The sequence below is a fragment of the Anoplolepis gracilipes genome, chromosome 5 (assembly GCF_047496725.1).
Source record: "Anoplolepis gracilipes chromosome 5, ASM4749672v1, whole genome shotgun sequence".
NCBI classification, from domain to species: Eukaryota; Metazoa; Arthropoda; class Insecta; order Hymenoptera; family Formicidae; genus Anoplolepis; species Anoplolepis gracilipes.
The window spans coordinates 881,599-900,974 of NC_132974.1; the positions used below are offsets into that span (position 1 = coordinate 881,599).

A 19,376-nucleotide genomic window follows, 5' to 3' on the forward strand; every position below is an offset into this window, starting at 1 on the left:
GCTATAGTCATCGGTACCGGTGCAAGTTACGTCCTACGATCGTCGCCATCGACAAGGTACGAACCGTTCCGCCTCGTTTGTTCGATAAAGAAGAGAGACGAAGAGAAGTGAGGTCGACGACAGCGTTATATACACGGTGAACAGCAGCGTGGACTCTAGTGCGAGGAGTTTTCAACGAGCGTCGTCTCCAACGTCTTGACCGGTGTTACACGAAGATTAACGAAAGAAATAATACATTAGTATAGAACGAAATGCCGACGAGTTTGTTCAGCGAGATGGACCGCAGCTCGAACGGCGGCGGCCCCGGCGCCTCCTTCGAGGATCAGCGTGCCTTCGCGCTCGCCTTCGAGCTGTCGATGCTCGGTTTGGAGGGCTCGTCCGGGTGCCCCGGCACCGGCAACGGCAACGGCACCACCAACGATCCGGATCCGCTGCAGACCACGCCGGCCGTCTTCGAGGAGGCGCGTTCCAAGAAGAGCCAGAACATGACCGAGTGCGTGCCGGTGCCCAGCAGCGAACACGTGGCAGAGATTGTCGGCCGACAGGGTAAGTTTATTACTTTCAAAATTTTACATCTTCCTTTCTCCACCATCTCGACCTTTTCATCTCATCCTCTCGCCACGTGAGTCGTTTCCAATCGGTTTTTATACGTGTGTTAACTCGCTCGTGTAGAACAAACATGAAATTCTCAAGAGAATTCGCTCGGCGTATAATAACAAAATAAGTTGAAATCACGTTGAAATTATCGCTCGAGAATATAAATGAATTCGAATTTTTATTCATATCAATATATCATAATCTTTGGCATCCGCTAGATAAACGGGCAAACGCGCCTTTGTCGTCGTCGCTGGGGGACGGACGGACGTTAGTTACTCTCTGGTGCTTTTCTGAAACCGCGTCGCGATGCCAAATAGCGTCGCGTTGTTTCTCTTTCTCTCTTTCTCTCCCCCGCTTTTACACGTCCCCGCTGGTTGGCTGGTCGGCGGAGTCGCGCGCGAGTATAGCGTCACTGACAGTTCATTGGCACGGCTGTAAACGCGAACGCACACCGCGAGAAACTTGATACCGGGTGCGATGGAGCAATTAAAGCAATTTACATTCGAATTTTGTTTCACGCGCGCGCGCGCGCGCGCGCGACAGGACGAAGGCGGGAGGGAGAGGGAGAATTCCCCCGCCCCTCACTCTTTTCGAACCTGTCGTAGGTCGCGGTCGTTATGGCTTCCTGGTTCTTTTTTTTTATATTTCTTATATCTGTCTCGACAGCGGTGGCGTCTCTTGGAAAAGTGTTTACGATTCCATCGCACGATGCGACACGATACAAACTTGCGCGTGCGCTACTCATAAATAAAGACGCGTTATGTTCTGCATTGCCCGAGACCGATGACTCTCTCTCTCTCTCTCTCTCTCTCTTCGGTCTCAACCTTGAAGACTGGTCATCGTTCTACGAAAAGGCAATTGGTCTCGCCGCTCCTTTGGCCATGCCGACGATAACGCATCCCGCGTTTTTGTCTCACCATGTAACTTTCCGTGTAAGATGCTCGAAATATGTAGCTGTATTTTGTAGCGATATTATTTAACATTTAGATGAGCAGAAAGGTAACGTACCATCATTAGGAATGATCGTTAGATGTAATCATTACACTGGGAAAAAAAAATTGTACGGACGAAATTTTTATAGTTGTTTCATCATACATTAGTCGCCATGTCTACTAGATAAATGTTGCGTTATACGTTAAATTTATTCTTTGTTTTTATTTTATTTTTTTATATACCATACTTTATTTTGCCTGCTCTTGGCACTTGATTTATTGGCCAAGTGCTAAGGAAAAAAATCGTTTCGAAGGAAAATTAATATTCTGCGAGATCATATATCACGTAGAGTTAATTATTTAATTGCAATTAAAAAAGTTTAGCCTTACGTACCTTTTTTTATTATACCTTTTTTAGTGCAACTAAATAATTGTTGACAAATTTAACTCGTACACAATCTTTTTCTCACAAGCAGTTTAGAATTAATCATTAAGACTATGTCATTTTCGTTTCAATGGCATATTATTATATATCATTAGCTAAATTTCCGGAGCACTTTGGATCTTCGATATGATTATCGGGCAATTTGTTTCGAAACGTAATAGCTCTATAATATTTATCGCTCATCGTGTTTACGCAATGTAGTCGAAGCTAGGACGTGTGTCGTAAGGCATTTACCGCAAAATACAAGTATTTTTATTAACTGGGAAGGTATACTCTTATCTATCTTTCAATCGTGCAACGGGCAGAGATAACGATCGTTGCATTTATTAAACAATGGTTTTCAATGTTACATTGCCAAACAATGTATCGTCACACGTCATGGCGCGTTCGTGCGCGTCTCGCTCGTGTCTCGTGTCTTCGTGAAATGTTTAGAAATTCAAATAACGGCGCGGCACGTGGCCTTGCCATTTAAATTTTAATGTCTGTCAACGGCAATTGTGCGCCGCTGAATAATCGGCGGCGATCAATATCGTTCGCAGAGAATTCTCGAACGTTGTGTATTCATGCATACCTTGATACATCTATGCGCGACTTTCTTAAATCGCGAGCAAGATCGAGCCGCGAAATATCGATCGGTCGATTTGGCGCCGAAACGCGCCGCGCCGGCCACCGTAATCGGAACCGTGCATCTCTCTCCCTCCCTCCCCCGCCCTCGCCCCCGCCGCTACGCGATAGGAAGGGAAACTCAGGAAGGAAACCGTACGGCTTCGCGGTCGTCGTCACGACCGCAGCTGCTAATACTGGCCACGGCGATATAACATTAGGCTCCGAGCACTTAGAACGCTGTTGGGCCGCGGTTACTCGCGTTTGAAATTCCGCACCTCGTCCCGAGTACGTGCCCATTCCTCCCTTCCGTTTGGCTTTCGCGCGTGCTTTTTAATCGACTCGTATCTCGTCGTGTGTGAGAACCGCAACGCGACGGTAAATGTAGTCATTCATTATGAAAGCGGTGCTGTAATATACGCCTAGCTTTGTCGAGATATTAATTTGACTCGTATCTAAATTGATGTGTCCATCATTTCTGTGTACATGATATGTAATTGCGTCGTGATACGAGACGATCGGTTAGTACGTTTGATTATACAGGACGTACTTTTTGGAAAAACTTGATTTTTTTTTTTTTTTTTTTTTTTTTGGAGATATTATTATATGTGGAAAATGATAAAATTTTATCGACATTCAGGGAATTTGGAAAATTTTGCTCTTATATTATAAATAGTTGGCGAGCTAAATAAATGATTTAAAATATAACATATGTATCTATTTTTGTTTACGTATGTTGAGGAAGTTTTTAAAATATTTGAATAGACATCCTGTTATATAAATATAAAAATTAATGAATCTATTCTTGTCAAGAATTTTTTTTATTTTTTTTATTTTTTAGAAAATTGTACGTTAAAGTCTTTCACGTCTAAATATTAAGAGTATTATGTTATCTATGCATTTCCTGGCCTGGTTTCTCTGTTACTAGATGCATTGTGTCTCGTAGATAGAGCTACGATTAGCTTTTTCGACCAACCGCCCTGTACGAAACCAGTTTGACGTGCCTGGCATGAATCATTGCTGCCGTAATGCGAGAGTTCTCGTACTTGTTTAGCTCGCCGATTCTATTCCACGACGGTTTTCTCTCGTTCGTTGCCTCGTGGCGAGAGATCGCGATTTTCTGCGGAACGTAATAGTGTCGATTCGCAATGATGACGTCTAATGAGTTTGATACGCCGTTCCATTATGAGGATGTGGCTATTTGTTGAGCATTTTCGCTCGCCTCTCGTACCTCTCGTCGCCCCTCTCTCTCTCTCTCTCTCTCTCTCTCTCTCTCTCTCTCTCTCTCTCTCTCTCTCCTTCTCTCTCCTTCTCTCTCCTTCTCTCTCCTTCTCCCTCCTTCTCCCCTTCTCTCCACTCTTCTTCTCTCGTTCTCGTATTATCTCTCTCTCTTGGTTTCTCTTTCCCTCGCGATTCGCCGTTGTTGTTGGTTCTCTTTCTCTCAGTCTTCGTCACTCTATTATATACGCTTCTCTCTTTCTCGTTTGCGACTCTCCTGGACCGGAAGTTGTAATGAGTGCTTCTGTCGCCAGGCCCGTCGCCTCGCGTCGCATCGTGGCCAACGATGACGTTACTTTGGAAATATCATGGCCGGTTATCCAGGTCGTTAGCTTGTGCACCGCGTGACTTCGAGAGGGAACTCGACTTGCGAGAGGAATGAAAAAAATATGTAATTGCAGCTTCCAAGAATTGTGAGAGCGCGAGGAGTGACCGTGCGCTATCTCTACGTATAGAATTGTCTACGATTATTTTTTTTTTTCTTTCTGCCGCTTATCTTGTTTTTCAAGACTGTAACTTTTTCTTTTCAGTTAGAATAAATAATAATATTTTAAAAGAAAATTTTTCAAAAAGTACGTGTACCTACTTCCTTTTAATTTATTATTAAAATCATGTATCACTTTAGAATTAAAAAAAAAAAAATTAATATTGAAAGATTAAACTTAAAAATATTCCTATATTTTGTGATACTTTTATTCATGATATTTTCTGCATATTTTTCATGCAGATTTAATTTCACTTATGCAGTCATTTTGTAGGATGTGTAAAGTTAGCAGCCCGAAATGCAAGTATTTAAAATACACCCCATTTTGTAATAAATTTTACGTTATGCGGTTATAAGAGATTATTTGAGAATGGTAAATTTAAGCAATAAAACATATCGAAAAATATAAGTACGCCCGGTGTATGGATAACATCTTTCGTAGAAAGTCGTAGAAATTCAAACAAAACTTGAGAGAGAGAGAGAGAGAGAGAGAGAGGCGCGTGTTTTCACAGTATTGTCCACGTGCCACGAATCGTCTCGCGATCCTGTGCCACACGCCAGGATTTTTCTACAGAAACATAAGATTTGTGTCACCGATGAAATCATGTTAATGGGTCCTGCGTCGTCGTTAACCTCGTGAAAAGGGCAGGAAAAAAGAAGTCCCGGCAGTAGGAGAAAGAGAGAGAACCAAATTTTTCGTATGTTTTTCACGACTTGTTTCGTAGACACGTCGCCGAAGACGTCGGGCAAGACATATACGAGACGATTTTATCTCTCGCTCCACGAGTTTAAATTTTGACCTGCATGTTGATTAGAATTTATTTTTTCTCAAGCGAAACGTTTCATTCTATCAACGGAAAAATATTTATCTCAACGATGATAGTTAGTTACCCTCTATTCTCTTTTAATCATATTGAGAAATTTTTTTCTGAATCATGTTATCGTTACGTTAATGTGCATCCTGATTGTGAGTAAATTTCTTTCTCACGTATATTATCAATGCTTACAAGCGACTAACGAGATAAGATTTAATAATATTTAGTACAAAAGTATTCTTTCTCTTATCCGATATTTAGTCGGCAAATGTATTTTTAAGCACGCGGCTTCTCCTCTCTTCTTTCTTCCGAGTGAAAAGGGAACTTTCTTACATTTTTTAGATAATCGCGCGACTAACGGCCAAGAACATTGCAAAACTCGTTTGCATTAATGAAAAGCGCCGGCGAGTGTATATATATATATATGCATGTATGGTATGTGGCCGCGTTCCGATTTCTTCGATCATTTATTTTTGAATAGCAAAAGCGTTTCGCCACGTTACTGACACGTTTACGCTGCCGAGAACGGCGTTGGAGAATCCGCGTTAATTTGAATTAATTATTAGCGTTTAATCGGAATTAATGACTTTTTGATACGATGTTTCACGCGAGAAGGGGGGGGGGGAGAAGGTGAAACCTTCGTTTGCACATACACGTACGTACACACGCGCAAGAAAATGTATGCACCGCAACACGTGACTGTGCTGCGTTGCAGCAGTTAGTTTCAAAAGCCGGGCGGCCGCAAAAATGATGCGTTTCCGGCGGCCATGAAAGCAGCAAAGTCTGTTACAGGGAGAAACAGCTGGATTACGCGAATATTACGCGCCGTTTTCGTCCGAACGGACATGGATACTTTGTTACGCGCGGGTTCGATTGTCCGAAAACACACCACCCGTCTTTCTCTTTCGCGTTGGGCTTTATTTACGGAGAACATGCCATGGCCATCCGTTACGCATCCGTCTGTTCGATTCGCCTTCTCTCGTTCGCTTCGTTCTTTCCAGTTTAATTTGCGGGCGAAGATGTCGAAACTTCCCGCACTTTCTCCGCCGAAACTTTATGCCGACCTGCTTCTTCTCTTCGGAAGACAATCCGAAAATTTGCCACGCCATCGTGCAAATAATCCTACAGCTGCTGCTTCGATCAGTTAAGTTAATTGATGGATTATCGATCGTGAGACATGAATTACTTTATATCATTACACAAAATAGCCTCGATAAAATACTAATAACATGTAGAAATTGACAATATAGAATTCGTTAAATCTTGACATTTGGTATAAAGCCTTTTTAATTTTTCGTTTAATCGCGACTAAGGAGAATTAATTGTTTAAGGATATTCGAGCGATTATTACGTATTGCAGTCAGATGTATGTATGTATATAGCGTGATAGAAAATCGGCGTCGGGATTTCGAGAGTAACTTTTGGGATCATGCACGGCCGATGTCGAAGCGCGTACACACAACAGCGGCCTGAAATTCTTTTTTTCACCGCGGGCCCGGTCTCTCCGCGTCTCTCGCACAAAAAGATCGGTCGAACGCGCAAGCAACGCCACAGCACATTTCGAGAATGGAAGTCCTTCGGAAGAAAAAACGAGAAATTGCTCGGCGGAGCGATGGCCAGGGTGATGGTGGTGTGCTGCTGGTGCCGCCGCTGCGACGGTGGTGTTGGTGGTGGTGGTGGTGGTGGTGGTGGTTGTGGTGGTGGTAGTGGTGGTGGTGGTTGTTGATGCCTTTGTTGGTCTCCAAAGCAGCTGCCGACCCACACCGGGCCTTTCCGTTCTCATGCTCGAAACTCGATCGACCCGCAGGAACAAGCGAGAGAAAGAAAAAGAAAAAGGGAGAGAGAGAGAGAGAGAGAGAGAGAGAGAGAGAGAGAGAGAGAAGGAGGAATACGGTAGGTAGGGCGAGGAGGAAGCGCCGGTTGCATGCGGTGATGAGAGAGATCGGAATCAAGCTCGAGAGAGTTAAAGTATAGCAGAAAGAGAGGAGAGGGAGAGAGAGAGAAGCACCGACTGCGCTACCAGCGCGAATTGTTTGAGAGTCGCTGAGGGCCTCGACGTGTTGCCCCCGTCTAGCAGATGTTTATGGCGCGTTGCCTGAAATGAGCGGTTTTTCTCGTTTTCTATTTATTTTGTCTGCCATGTGCGCGGACTACCCTCCGGACTTACCGACCAGAGGTCCTCTCTCTCGTCTGTCCAACTTCTCTCACAGAATCTGTCCTCGATTACTTTTCTTCTCATTCGTTCTCGCGAGGGAAACTTGCGTGAGTTAGCTTCGCAGTAATAGACTGATGGGGTAACAGATGACACTCATCGATTATACGTTTGCATCGATCATACAGTCGCGATATTACATCGAATGACAGATATATGTCACAAATGTATTGTAACAAATTACTAACAATAAGAAAAAAAAAAAAAAAGCGAATCTAGGCGAAACGATGAGGTAAAGAAATTGTTATTGCTCTCAATTATGCAGTCCGTATAATAATATATGATTGTGAAAAATTTGATCGACGCGAGTACATCACGTCAGAGAGACGTTATATATATTTCTGTATAAAGGGGAGAGAGAAAAGAGAATATAGCCGGCCATATAAAATATGCACGTTTGCCCCGCCGCAACAATCGTGTTCTTGTGCATCTGTTTGAAAGCGAGCGCGCCGACCTTGAATTAAAATTATGCTGCACGCGACTTTTATTACATATTCATTCAAACGGCATCCGCTAATACGGGCGTTAAACTGCGCTCCATAGGTCAGCCGACTTGTATGCGCACTTATCATCTGTAATAATTTGGAACGGCGAGAAAGAGGGGGAGAGAATTCGACCTTCAATAATAATGGCATATCCCTAAAACCAACGATGCGCTTTGAAAAAGTACGAAGGTCCAAATTCTTCAGCGCAACGATGAATTTGCATTCTTGACAAACGCGAAATGAAGGAGCATCGAGAATTATTTTCAAATCGCGACATATAATATATATATATGTATATATAAAATATTTTTACTCCATTTTGTCGGCCAATTTTTACCGAATCGATATAATATATGTCTCTTTCGCGAAAGACAGGATAATATTGAATTTCGTTTCACACACGAGACGCGCGAGAGCGGCTCGTTCATCGGAAGTGGATGGCGACGTCTTTGTTTGTTGCACGCTGCCAGACGTTGTGTGTGGGACAGTATTCGAGGATACACGAGGGGATATTGAATATCCGAGAGAGCGACGAACACACGACTGGCCGACCGAGAGAGACTTCACCTAAGAACCTTCCTCGCTTTTCAGCTTCGCTGCCGCCTTCGTCCTTCCTCTGCCGGGCTCCTCCGCTCCTTTGTCAGACCTCGGTCCCGGTCTCTCCCCGTCGTTTCCTTTTCCTCTCTTTATCACGCGGGACATACAGCCTGCATCCAGGATGGTGCACCCGCGGGCGTTGCATATCGACCTGCGAAGCTCGCTCGGCGCGATTCTACAATTCACAGGGCTTGTAACAAAGTAATTCTGAATTATCAATGTGAAACTTCCACATGATATAACACAATGAGAGGTATACACGCGATATGAATATGTAAAGGAATATTTCAAAACAAAATTTCAGAAAAAAATTGCAAATTTTTTTTTCTTTTTTTTTTTTTTTTTTTTTTTTTTATCTTATATATATTTTTTTAGCATAAAAAAAGTCATTTTTAATGGAAATTTTTATTTTTCATGTCAGAGTCCCTAGTAGTATACACACACATATATATATATGTATATTGTGAATGTGGAATTGAGCGATAATTTTGTATGATTCTACGAAAAAGTTATGGTTTGCTTAAAATTGAACGCTGCATCGCGCAAAAACTGCAACAAAGTTCGGAGCCGCCTATTTCTGCTGCAGTTTGTACATCGCGGGAACGGGTTTGGACACGGGTTCGTGTGTGAAAAAAAGTGTCGTTCGAACGTTAAGGCAATTCTTTTCTTTCTCACAACGGTGTACATCCTTTCCGTGGCACGCACGAGTATCCGATTATTCCGAAGACCGCGCGTACCAAGAGGAAGTGGTCCACCCACCTCTGCCCCCCTCTCTCTCTCTCTCTCTCTCTCTCACTCCCGTACGCATATGTATACACATGAATCCATACGCACACGAGGCCACGATGAAGGCGTGATCGTGTATTATGCACGGACGTGCCAGGCGGTCGAGGCAGTCTCTCTCGCTCCATTTGGCCAATCCGCGTCCCGTGCACGCTCCGCTCGCAACAATGCGCTCGACGTGGCACTTCCGTCCGGACGAGGAAAAGCGCCAAGAGCCTCTGTAGAACGCGCACCTCGTTTCTCCCGAGATTCTGTTCAATGCATAAATAATTGCGCTCAGCTCGGAAAAAATTATATCACTTGTAGTATAAAAGCAATATTTTCTTACGTAGCTATTGCACGAAATTATCATTCTTTCTCTTCCCCATCTCCCGGAAGATACAAGGGTACGATTAAAAGCTTAGTAAATGTTTCTTTTTAATCTACATCAAGTCCATTCATGAGCGCGGATTGGCAAAAGGTATAGGGACGGGAGCGCGAATTTTCAACTCGTGTCTGCTCGAGCGCATTTTTCCGAGTCTCAAGGAAAAACCTCGACCTCGCATGTCGTCGGTTGACCTTTCTCCGTCTCTCCTGGTCGAGAATCGAGTATGAATGTCGACCAAGCGAAGCACGTAAGAGAGAGAGAGAGCCTTCGTAGTACGTCGAACTGTGACGTAGTCGGCGGTGCGTGTCCTAGGTCAAGATTCAAGACTGTCTACTGTTGGCCGAGCGCTTCTTTCTAGCCGAGGTTGGCTGTGGCTGACTGGCTGGCTTCATCCTTTCGCCGCTCTCGGCTTCTCAACTCGGGCTTGATTCGATCCTCCACGTGTATGCGTGTGCAAAGTACACTCGTACGCATCCTCGTGCGCGCCTGCGTGCATACGTGCAGTAAGAAACGAGACTCCCACACATGCACACACTCGTTCTATTTCTCTCTCGCTCTATATCTCCTATATAACGATGCGTTCTCTGTCCTTCTTCTCTTCTTCCTCTTCTTCGTAGCTTCGACGTCTCCCACTCGTGACTCGATCGGTCCTTGTCGCACAGTCATCCGTTCACTCTCGATCTCAAGAGAAGGCCGATCGGCTGTTCCAAACCTTTTTTTTTTTTTTTTTTTTTCGCGCCTTTTTTTCCGTCCTAGTTAATGAAATCATACGAGCAGTGACATGAAATCGAATCCGTTTTCGAAGGTCAACGCGGGAAAGTACCCACAAAGTGCTTTGTACAAAGAACCGTTTCAGGTTCTTATCTTATAGCATTTATTTGTCATTTTACGTTTCTTTATTTATACCAAAAATTTTTCAATTGCTGAATAATTATGACCCATTGTCAAATGTACGCAACTATATTTATCGAAAGCAAATAGATATAAGAAAGAACGTTTGCCATGTATCATACGTGATTAGATATGAGACATGTAGCGAAAAGATTATGTCCTTTGTTCCCGAATAGCGTAAGAAAGTTGTCGCGGTACTCGCGTGCATGGCACGTGCTGCAAAGCGATACCTTAGCTACTATGTTAGCCAGGCTTTAAGGCTTTTGTCACCGTTACGTAATCGTAAAAGCCGCGGAAAGGGAAAGCGACGACGACGACGACGACGACGACATTCTGGCCGCTCCAACGAGATACGCACAGGTCTCGACGAGAAAAAGAGAAAGAGAGAGAGTGAGTGTGTAAGAGAGAGATACAAAAATGTATGTAGAAGATGACGAATCGCCGGCACTGACCCACTTCCGCCCCCTTGCCCCCTCCCCCTCTCCACGTATCTTCTTCATTTTTCATTCGTTCCAAATAGACGAGCCCTTAATAGTGCTTTTGCACGAAGCAGTCGACGCTAAGCTATTGGGCTCTACTTTTGTCGACAAATACTCGAATAGGGACCGTTTACGTTATTGTAAACATCGCGATAATCAACAAATAGGTAATAAATCGTTTACAAAAGTTATTATTACGAAATTACGAAAAATATGTACTGCACATTCAATATTTTGCTGAAATTGAATATATAAACAATATATAAACAAATATACCTATATATATATATATATATATAAGCAATATATTGAATATGCAGTATTTTTTTGTAATATTTATTGATTATGAAAATGAAAATTTGCAAATAAAAAATGCTTATTTAGTATGACAGTTATTTAGATTTTTTTTCAGTATATTTACAAATTTAACACTAGAAACTTAAGAGCTCTTTGTTTTTCTTTTGTATGAATGAAAAACATTCGCATGCCAGAAAAAAATTTATATTTTAGAGAAAATTGTATGTAAAAAAATTAAATACACTTTTTACTGGAATTTTGAATAAAAATACTTGGTAGATGAGAGAATTTTCAAGAATTTTTTTTACAATTTTCGAGTAGACGCTCTCATGGATAATTGTTCTCTTGATGGAAATAAATGCGGGATACTAGAATAGAAAAGGCGTAATGTCAATCTGCATTAGACTCGAAAAATTCTTTTTGCATCGCCCTTTTGTCGTCAACAACGTTACATTCTGCGCTTTTTCACATTATTAGATAATGTAGGAGCGCGGCCATATATAATGGTTTTTTTTTTTTCCGCGTGTTTCGACGACGACGAGTCGATTACGGTGACCACCGCGTGCAATATACGCACATGTATATATTATGCGGTCGACGATAAGCGCGATTGTAAAGCCGTGCCTCGTGTTCCATTTATTCAGAGAGAAACTTTCGCTCTCGCGATATTATTGGGACATGTAATGCGATCGTTATTAAGTTGCCTTTATGCCCGACATAACATTTTGTTCTCAACGAGCGCGAAAAATGACCCGTCCTTATTTCTTTTTTATGCGACGATTATTCTCAACGACTCGTCGACGATATAGAGATAATATACCGTAATAACCAAAAAATGAGAAGATCTTGTTGCTTGGTTCGAAATATCGGTCACGTTTGTGGACATCTCTATTGCTAAATGTTCCTAATGAATAATGCTTGCCGACATCGTTGTTCATTAACGCGAAGATAAAAGACTCGCGCGGCGAGTCAGAAAAAAGAGCTAACCCCGATTCATCGCTAATTATTAGTGAGACACTAACGACATTAGAACGACTCATGGTTGCGCCACGTGTTTCATAGCACACGTGCCATTCTCGACAGTTGGGTCAGGAGGGATCGTTATTCAAATTCGAGTTTCAATGCTCTTCCGAATGAGTGCGACGTATATATTATATATAACGCAATGGAAATCGAAACTCATTACAGTCGTTGTAATTATCGACAGCTTGAATGATAAACTTGTTCGTTTTCAAAGTACATGAAAAAGTCATATATATATATATATATATAAAATATAGCGACGTGAAATAATAAGTTGATGATTGTCTTTTGCAACATGTGAATATTTATGACTTCAAGCATCGGTAAAAATATTTGTTGTTGTTTTCTTTCCGAGATAGATATAGATTTTTAAATAACAGCAAAGTATTTCGTCTCCGTTTCTCTATTCATATAATTCTGCTTGGAAGTTAACTCAACTTAACGAAGGAGATTATTTACGTAAACGGCGGTATCGAATATCTTTCCATTCCCTGAATATCCGTGCGATATTTCGCGAATCGACGTCGGTGACCTGAAATTCAATCGCGGCAAGAACTCGAGAGAAATATCGTGTCGAAATTCACGACCACACATACACTTTTTGACGAAAGGAAGACAGACTCTTTGCGACGATCTCTCTCGCGGAGATCGCGCGAACGGGAATGATAAAACGGGGCGCCCCAATAGTTCTCGAGATACACAGATCTCGTAGACAACAAAGAGTCCGAGAGGTTCTCAACCTCCGGAGCGTGCGACGACCGCCACGACGATGAAACACGTCGTGGTTCCCGCCCGTGGGCCTCGCGCCTCTCGCATACCCGTTCCTTTGTCCAGTCTCTCTCTTTTGAAGAGCCGCCGCGAAGGAGAGCAGCTCGCCTTGAGACAAAAGCGCGTGCACCTACCGACGCAGAAGCGCGTGTATGGTGTGTGCGCTACCTTTACCCGCACCCTCTCTCCCTCTTTCTGCCTCTCGCGTGCCCCGTCTCTTGGAGCCCCTCCCTCCCTTCCTTTCTGTCTCTCCCGCGTCGGCTGTCTCCTCATTCTCTATTATTATGTTTTTGCGATTTATTTGTGTCTGCATCGCGCGTCCGATTTTCAAGTTTTTTTCCCCTCCCCCCCTCCTTTTCCTCCCCGCCTACCTTTCTCCGCCTTCTTCTTCGAGAGCAGAAGTCGTCGGCCTCGTGTCCTCCCGCGCACACGAATCCGCAGGTGCATCGTTCTTCATGAACTTTGGTTCTACAAGCAAATGAACGAACGAGAGAGAGGGGGAGGGAGAGAGAAAGAGAGAGATAACGGCGCATCGCAGCTGCACGCGCGTGCCCATCTTTTGTCAACGTCATTCGCGCCGAAAAGCGGCACGCCGCGCCGGTTAATCGGCTGCGTTAAGAGGAGACAAGGTGTACGAACGCACGTGCCGCCGCTTCCTTGGGACAACGTGGCCAGACAGGTGCCCGATATAATTAAGCCGACGACCTGGCTGGTTGGTTTGTCCTGCGCCGTCGCGTTCCTCCGCGACTCCGGTGGCAGCGCGCGCATTTCGCTTCAGCGCCCCCGAAATATTTTATTCCGCTTCGACGCACCTGCTCCTCGAGATTTTTCCTCGACACGTCGCGCCGGGCGTTCTTTTAAAAGCACCTTCTCGAAATCAATATCATTTCGGCGCTGTAAACACGGCGGCAAGAGTCGCCGCGTTTATTTCATCTTGACAAAAGCAATTAAATATGAATTTATTTTACATCGACGGGAATTAAATTTGCCAAGATTCTATTTTAATAATTTTATTTGATTTATTCATTTAGAAAACGGGAGAAATTTCTTTGGTACAGAGCGAATGGATAATTACATGATTAATGCGATAATACAAGGAAAAGAAAATTAAAAAGAGAATTACAAATAGAAATGGGGGAAAAAAAGTACGGAAATTTTTGGTCGGTTAAAAACCGTTATGTCCACGTCGTATTTCTATCTCGAAAGAGAAAGCGATGAATAGGATAATAGTTTAGCTACATTCGTCCGTCCTCGTCAGGTAGCCGTCGTAGGTGGTGCGCGTCCTTCCGTGGAGGCAGGACGGCAATTTTCGGGTACTATTGTGTGCGCGCCGAGGATATATTCCACGGTCCGTGTCCTTCCGGACCTGACCTCGTCCTCTCTCTCTCTCTCTCTCCATCGGGATTGCACGTTTGTAATACCTGTCTTTCAACGGAGAGCTATATACCTGCGTTTCACGAAGCTTCTCGTGTACCCTTCGTGCGGAACGTTTCACGTCGAACGATAATGGCCCGTGTCTAACAGCCGAGGCGGGCAAAAAGTACTTTGACGGAATTTTCTTCCAGCCGCTCTCGTCATCACGCGTCTGTAAAATTTCTTACGCAACATATTTTACGACATTTCGCATTGATTTTTAAACAGTTTCCGAATTAGTTTAGGGCGGGACGGCGGCGGGGGGGGGGGGAAAGAAACAAATATGTACGTATTTCTGAGAAGAGAAAGCGGAAATTGTGAAGGACATCCAATCAGAGTACGGCAGGGGTCCACGACGACGACGACGACGACGACGACGACGACGACACACTGTCAACGTCAAACAGCGCGCTGTCGGGATACAAACGTGATATATCGCAGGATAAAAAAACATCTTGGTGGCGAGGTGAGGCGACATTGTCGGCGGACTCTCCTACTTCCTGTCGATGACCGAGGAGGCTAGAAAGTACGGGGGGGGAGGAGGAGGGGGAGGGGGGGGGAATTGGATGGCGTATTCGTCATGACGAGCGCGCTGATGGCGACGGCGGCCATGCTAGACGAGGCAGAACGAAGGAACGGAAGGTGCCCGGATCGTGCCTTGAATCCGAAAAGCTCGCCTTCGGTTCGTGTACCTTCCTCCTCGATCGAGCGACTATTTCCGAGAATGGGTGGATTGATTTACAAGGAGCGCGTCTCGATTCGTCCGCTCAGTCGCTTGATCCGTACAATTAATAAAAAAAACGTCCAATCAGGAAAGTTTAGGTTCCCCGAAAATGAAGTTAAATACCGAAGGTGCGAAGGGAGGAGAGGGGATTCTGGCGCCTCTCTCGCGGTATCTTTTATGTGAAGCAGCATAGCGGGTTCTCTGTCAAATTTCTAGAGATATCTTTATGTCTCTTTCGCTTAAAAAAAGGAAATGCGTTGCGTTTCGAGCTAGCAAACAAGCCGCTACACAAAGCAGATTACGAGCCTCTTCATTTATGTCTAGTCGGTGTGGGTGGTACGAGAGGAAGGATGGAGAGACGTCGAAGGGAAAGAAAGCGAAAATGCGACCTGACCGGCCGACCAGCCAGTCGCGTTTATCCGTGCCACCTTATCTCGTTCAAACAATCCTGTTATCAGAAGTCTGCCGGCTTGGCGTATCGCGTTCCGCGACCGGTTCGTCTCGGCTTCGTCACTTCTCGTCCTTTTCTTCGCAACGTGGTCCGGCGCTCTCGCATTGAGCACCACTGACGCCTCGAATCGTTGAACCACGGAGTGGTTCAGTGGCTCCAAGGCCGGCGGAAACCACGGGTGGGATGTGCGGGGCAGAACGGCCCTTCTTCGACTGGAATCGTTTCTCTCTCTCGGATGGCGCGAAGCGCGCCTTCCTCCGTCGACCTCTGCGCTTCTTCGTGCTCTCGCGAGGAAGGAAGAAGTAGAATAAGACAAAACGAAGATGACAACGACCAAGACAAAGAAGCGAACGATACACAGGCAGGAGGGAGGGGAAGGTTCTCGCGGGCGATAAAAATGTCCCGCGTGTGGTTCCGTCTCGACGCCCGGCGTCGATCCTGTTTTCAAATCGCTCGCGGCGGACGCGTGTTTCGTTCGTGGAAAGTGCAACGCGCTCTCCCACGTGTTTGACATTTTTACGCCGTGACCGCGATTGAAAATTCTCACGCTCTACATCATCGATAACGAAACTTTTATTATTAAAACAGTGCCGTTTAATCCATCACTCGATAGCGTTTAATGACAAGTTTAATTATTGAAAGGTTGCTGATTGTTATTCACAAAATAGTTTTTTTTTTTTTTTTTTTTTTTTTTTTAAATTAACTTAACAGCGAGAGGATCTAGGAAACAATGTTGACTTTTTCATTATTTCAATGTCAAAGGCGTGTGCCTCTCAGTTTACTTTATTGGAAATGTTATATTACACAGCTTTATATGAATGTAATAATAGAGTTGTCCTGGGAAAGAGTTCTGTTAGAATCGCGATTAGAGTTTAAGTAAATGTAACGAGACCGGCGTGATTTGCGTTTCGCATTGCATATTGATGCGAGTCATTCGAAAGTTACATCGTACGGGTTATATTTCACTCATTTACAGTGAGTCGCATTTCTTTGTACATCGCCTGACAAGCGCGCGCCATCGTCGACGTGCTGGTCGAATCCAGTCCGTTTAGTTTTCTTACCAATCTCCTCTCTCTCTCTCTCTCTCTCTCTCTCTCTTTCTCTCTTTCTTTCTTGGAACGTTCTAGACCCATTTTAGGACTGAAATTTGCGAGATTATCAAGCCCACCCCGACTGCACCACTTTCGTCGAACAGAATTCGCAGAATTCCAAAGACGACGTGTGCAAGCATAACCGCAAACTTTTCTCAGGAAAGCTTAATTTGATAGGAACACTGGCCGGATTTCTCAAGATTCGCGATATCGTTTTCTCGACATCTTATTCTCGCCGCGAAGAAACACCGTTTATTAACATTTATTCTTATCTTTTGAGATGGTGCAAATTTCCCAGGAAATTCCGATAATCATGCGGAATTTTATATATCCCGGCGCGGCGTTTCAAACAGTCATGATTAATTTTAATTTATTAACATTATAAATTTGTACGCACGATGCATACATTGATTACATTGACTAAGAATCTGTGCGCGTTGACAAGTTGAAAGCGGTTTGATTTAAGTCGAAAGCGATTACGAACGTTAGGCACGCAATTAGAAATCGTTGCGTTGACTAACGCGTGTTATTACTGAATACCTTTTAACTTATTGTGCAACTTGTGCCATTTGATGACGCATGTCACATATAAAGCGCCTTTATGCAAGATGAGTGAAATCAAATTTCTGGAGATGCTATCTCTCACTCCTTCGCTCAGTTGTTTTAGGATTCACCGAGCAAAAATGTTGAAAAGTTCTATTGTGCGATCCTTTTTATTTGAGAGACTTGTCGTAAAACGTGACTAATTTTACGGGAGGTAAAACGTCATGTTTCGGAGTCTCGGTATTTTTGGACGTTCTATTTTTTTTTTTTTTTTTTTTTTTGGTCCTTTCACCGAGACTCCAGGAGGCATTGCAAGCTTTTGGAGAGCATATTCTTGCTGGGAGTTTGCAAGAAAACTTTCCGAAAGCGAATGTCCATTGATTGCTCGCGCTCGATCAAATTTGAGACGAGTATTAGAATAGAAATTTTTGAAAAATCTAGTCTTTCGCTTTCAATCCCGATACATAGTTCGGTATGGTATTTTCTGTTTATCTAGCGATTGATATTCGCGCAACATTAAATATATTTGATTTATATTACGATCGTGACATGATGAATCGTGAGATTAGCCGTATGCTTTTGACAAAAGATTTCAATTGCACTTGATCGTGCAAATAACGCGATTTCGTAAATAATATTTGCGACTTTGTTGCACGCGGCCAGCAGTAAGTCTATCTCTCTCTCTCTCTCTCTCTCTCTCTCTTTCTCGCTTGTCTGTCATAGATAAACTATCGATCAACGCCTTTATGCGAATAGTCAGCTTGCATCGCTCGCTGACGCGAGGAGACAATCGATAGATGTGATATAAATATCGGGGCAGTAGAGTCCACGTAGTAACAATTATTTTTACTTTGTAAAGATGCGGCTGTAGAAACGGCTCGTGGCGGCTCATGGCGATCTTTTTTATACTTGAAATATCGATTTCTCCGATGCAGACGTGTAAGTGCAAGGAACCACGCAGTTGCGTGGCGTGTGTTTACGTTCAGTTCGCGGCTGACGGTGTGCCGTAGTGAATTTCGCAATAAATTCAAGGATGTATGACTCTTCAAGGCTTCGTCTGCGCGATGTCTGCCACTGTGCGAGGCCTTTCGCGATATTTGCGTGTCGGATTCGTAGCCATAATGATCGTAAAAACATGACTACTAAAATATATATATATATATATATGTATATATATTAATTTAAACAAGATTTAGTAATTATATTATATTAACGTGATTAAATAAATAAATCATGTATACAGAGAACGGCCTCTGCGACAATTTTCAATAAAGCCGATAATATGTATTGTTTACGTGCAATGAGAAACAAATCGCAAAAACGTTTCGAGAAAACGTTGAAATTTATTTATCAAGAGTCACGTATCAAATACGAGATACACTATGGCACTTGAGCTTTTTTAGTTAACATCAATGTTTACCGTACAAAGTTTTGACAATATTGACGAAATTTTAATGCTTTCTCTCTCTCTCCCTCTCTCTCTCTCTCGGTTTCTCGTAAAATTTGTTATTGTTTGTATATCTGGTACGCACATATTCTTGTCGCTTGTAGAACTTTGCAATAGTGGAAGAATACCTACGTATACGCATACATATATCGTGATGCCGTAGGGTACAGGAAATGTCGTCATTGTCAAAGTATGCATTCGCCTAGGATCACATTACAGCTTACTGAAGTAGTATTTTGCAAGAATTGAGACTCGGTTGGTCGAGAAAAATTCGCGCCCGTGAACGTGCATGCGTGTTGGTCGACTATCGCGCACGGCCGTGATATAAGGAAGCGCTTATCTCGGTATCGTGTAAATTCGCAATTTTCTTCGAGAGAAAATATAAGAGATAGCGTCGCGCGGAGACGAGATTTCTATAAGCATCTACTTTTTGTAGATATCGCATTTATTATATTTACCATTAACGTGCGGCGTAAATCGCGATTATAAGAACCTCTCTCAAAGATAACGCCACCGGTACATCCGAGGAAGAACTGTCAGATTTTCTCGCTCGCGTTTAGGATGAGGGACAAGAAGGGAAGCAGCGTAAACGAAATCGACGAAGCGACTTACATATATTCGACGAATTTCCCACATCGCCGTGTATTGTCA

General features: G+C 43.5%; 1 protein-coding gene across 1 annotated transcript in view; it reads left to right on the forward strand.

The window, feature by feature from the left end:
• The first annotated feature begins 251 nt into the window (after positions 1-251).
• LOC140666413 (RNA-binding protein MEX3B-like) overlaps positions 252-19,376 on the forward strand; it is a 42,440-nt gene continuing 23,315 nt past the window's right edge. Inside the window, exon 1 of the mRNA XM_072893578.1 lies at positions 252-546. Coding sequence (XP_072749679.1) covers positions 252-546 — 295 coding nt within the window. The remainder of the gene's footprint in view (positions 547-19,376) is intronic.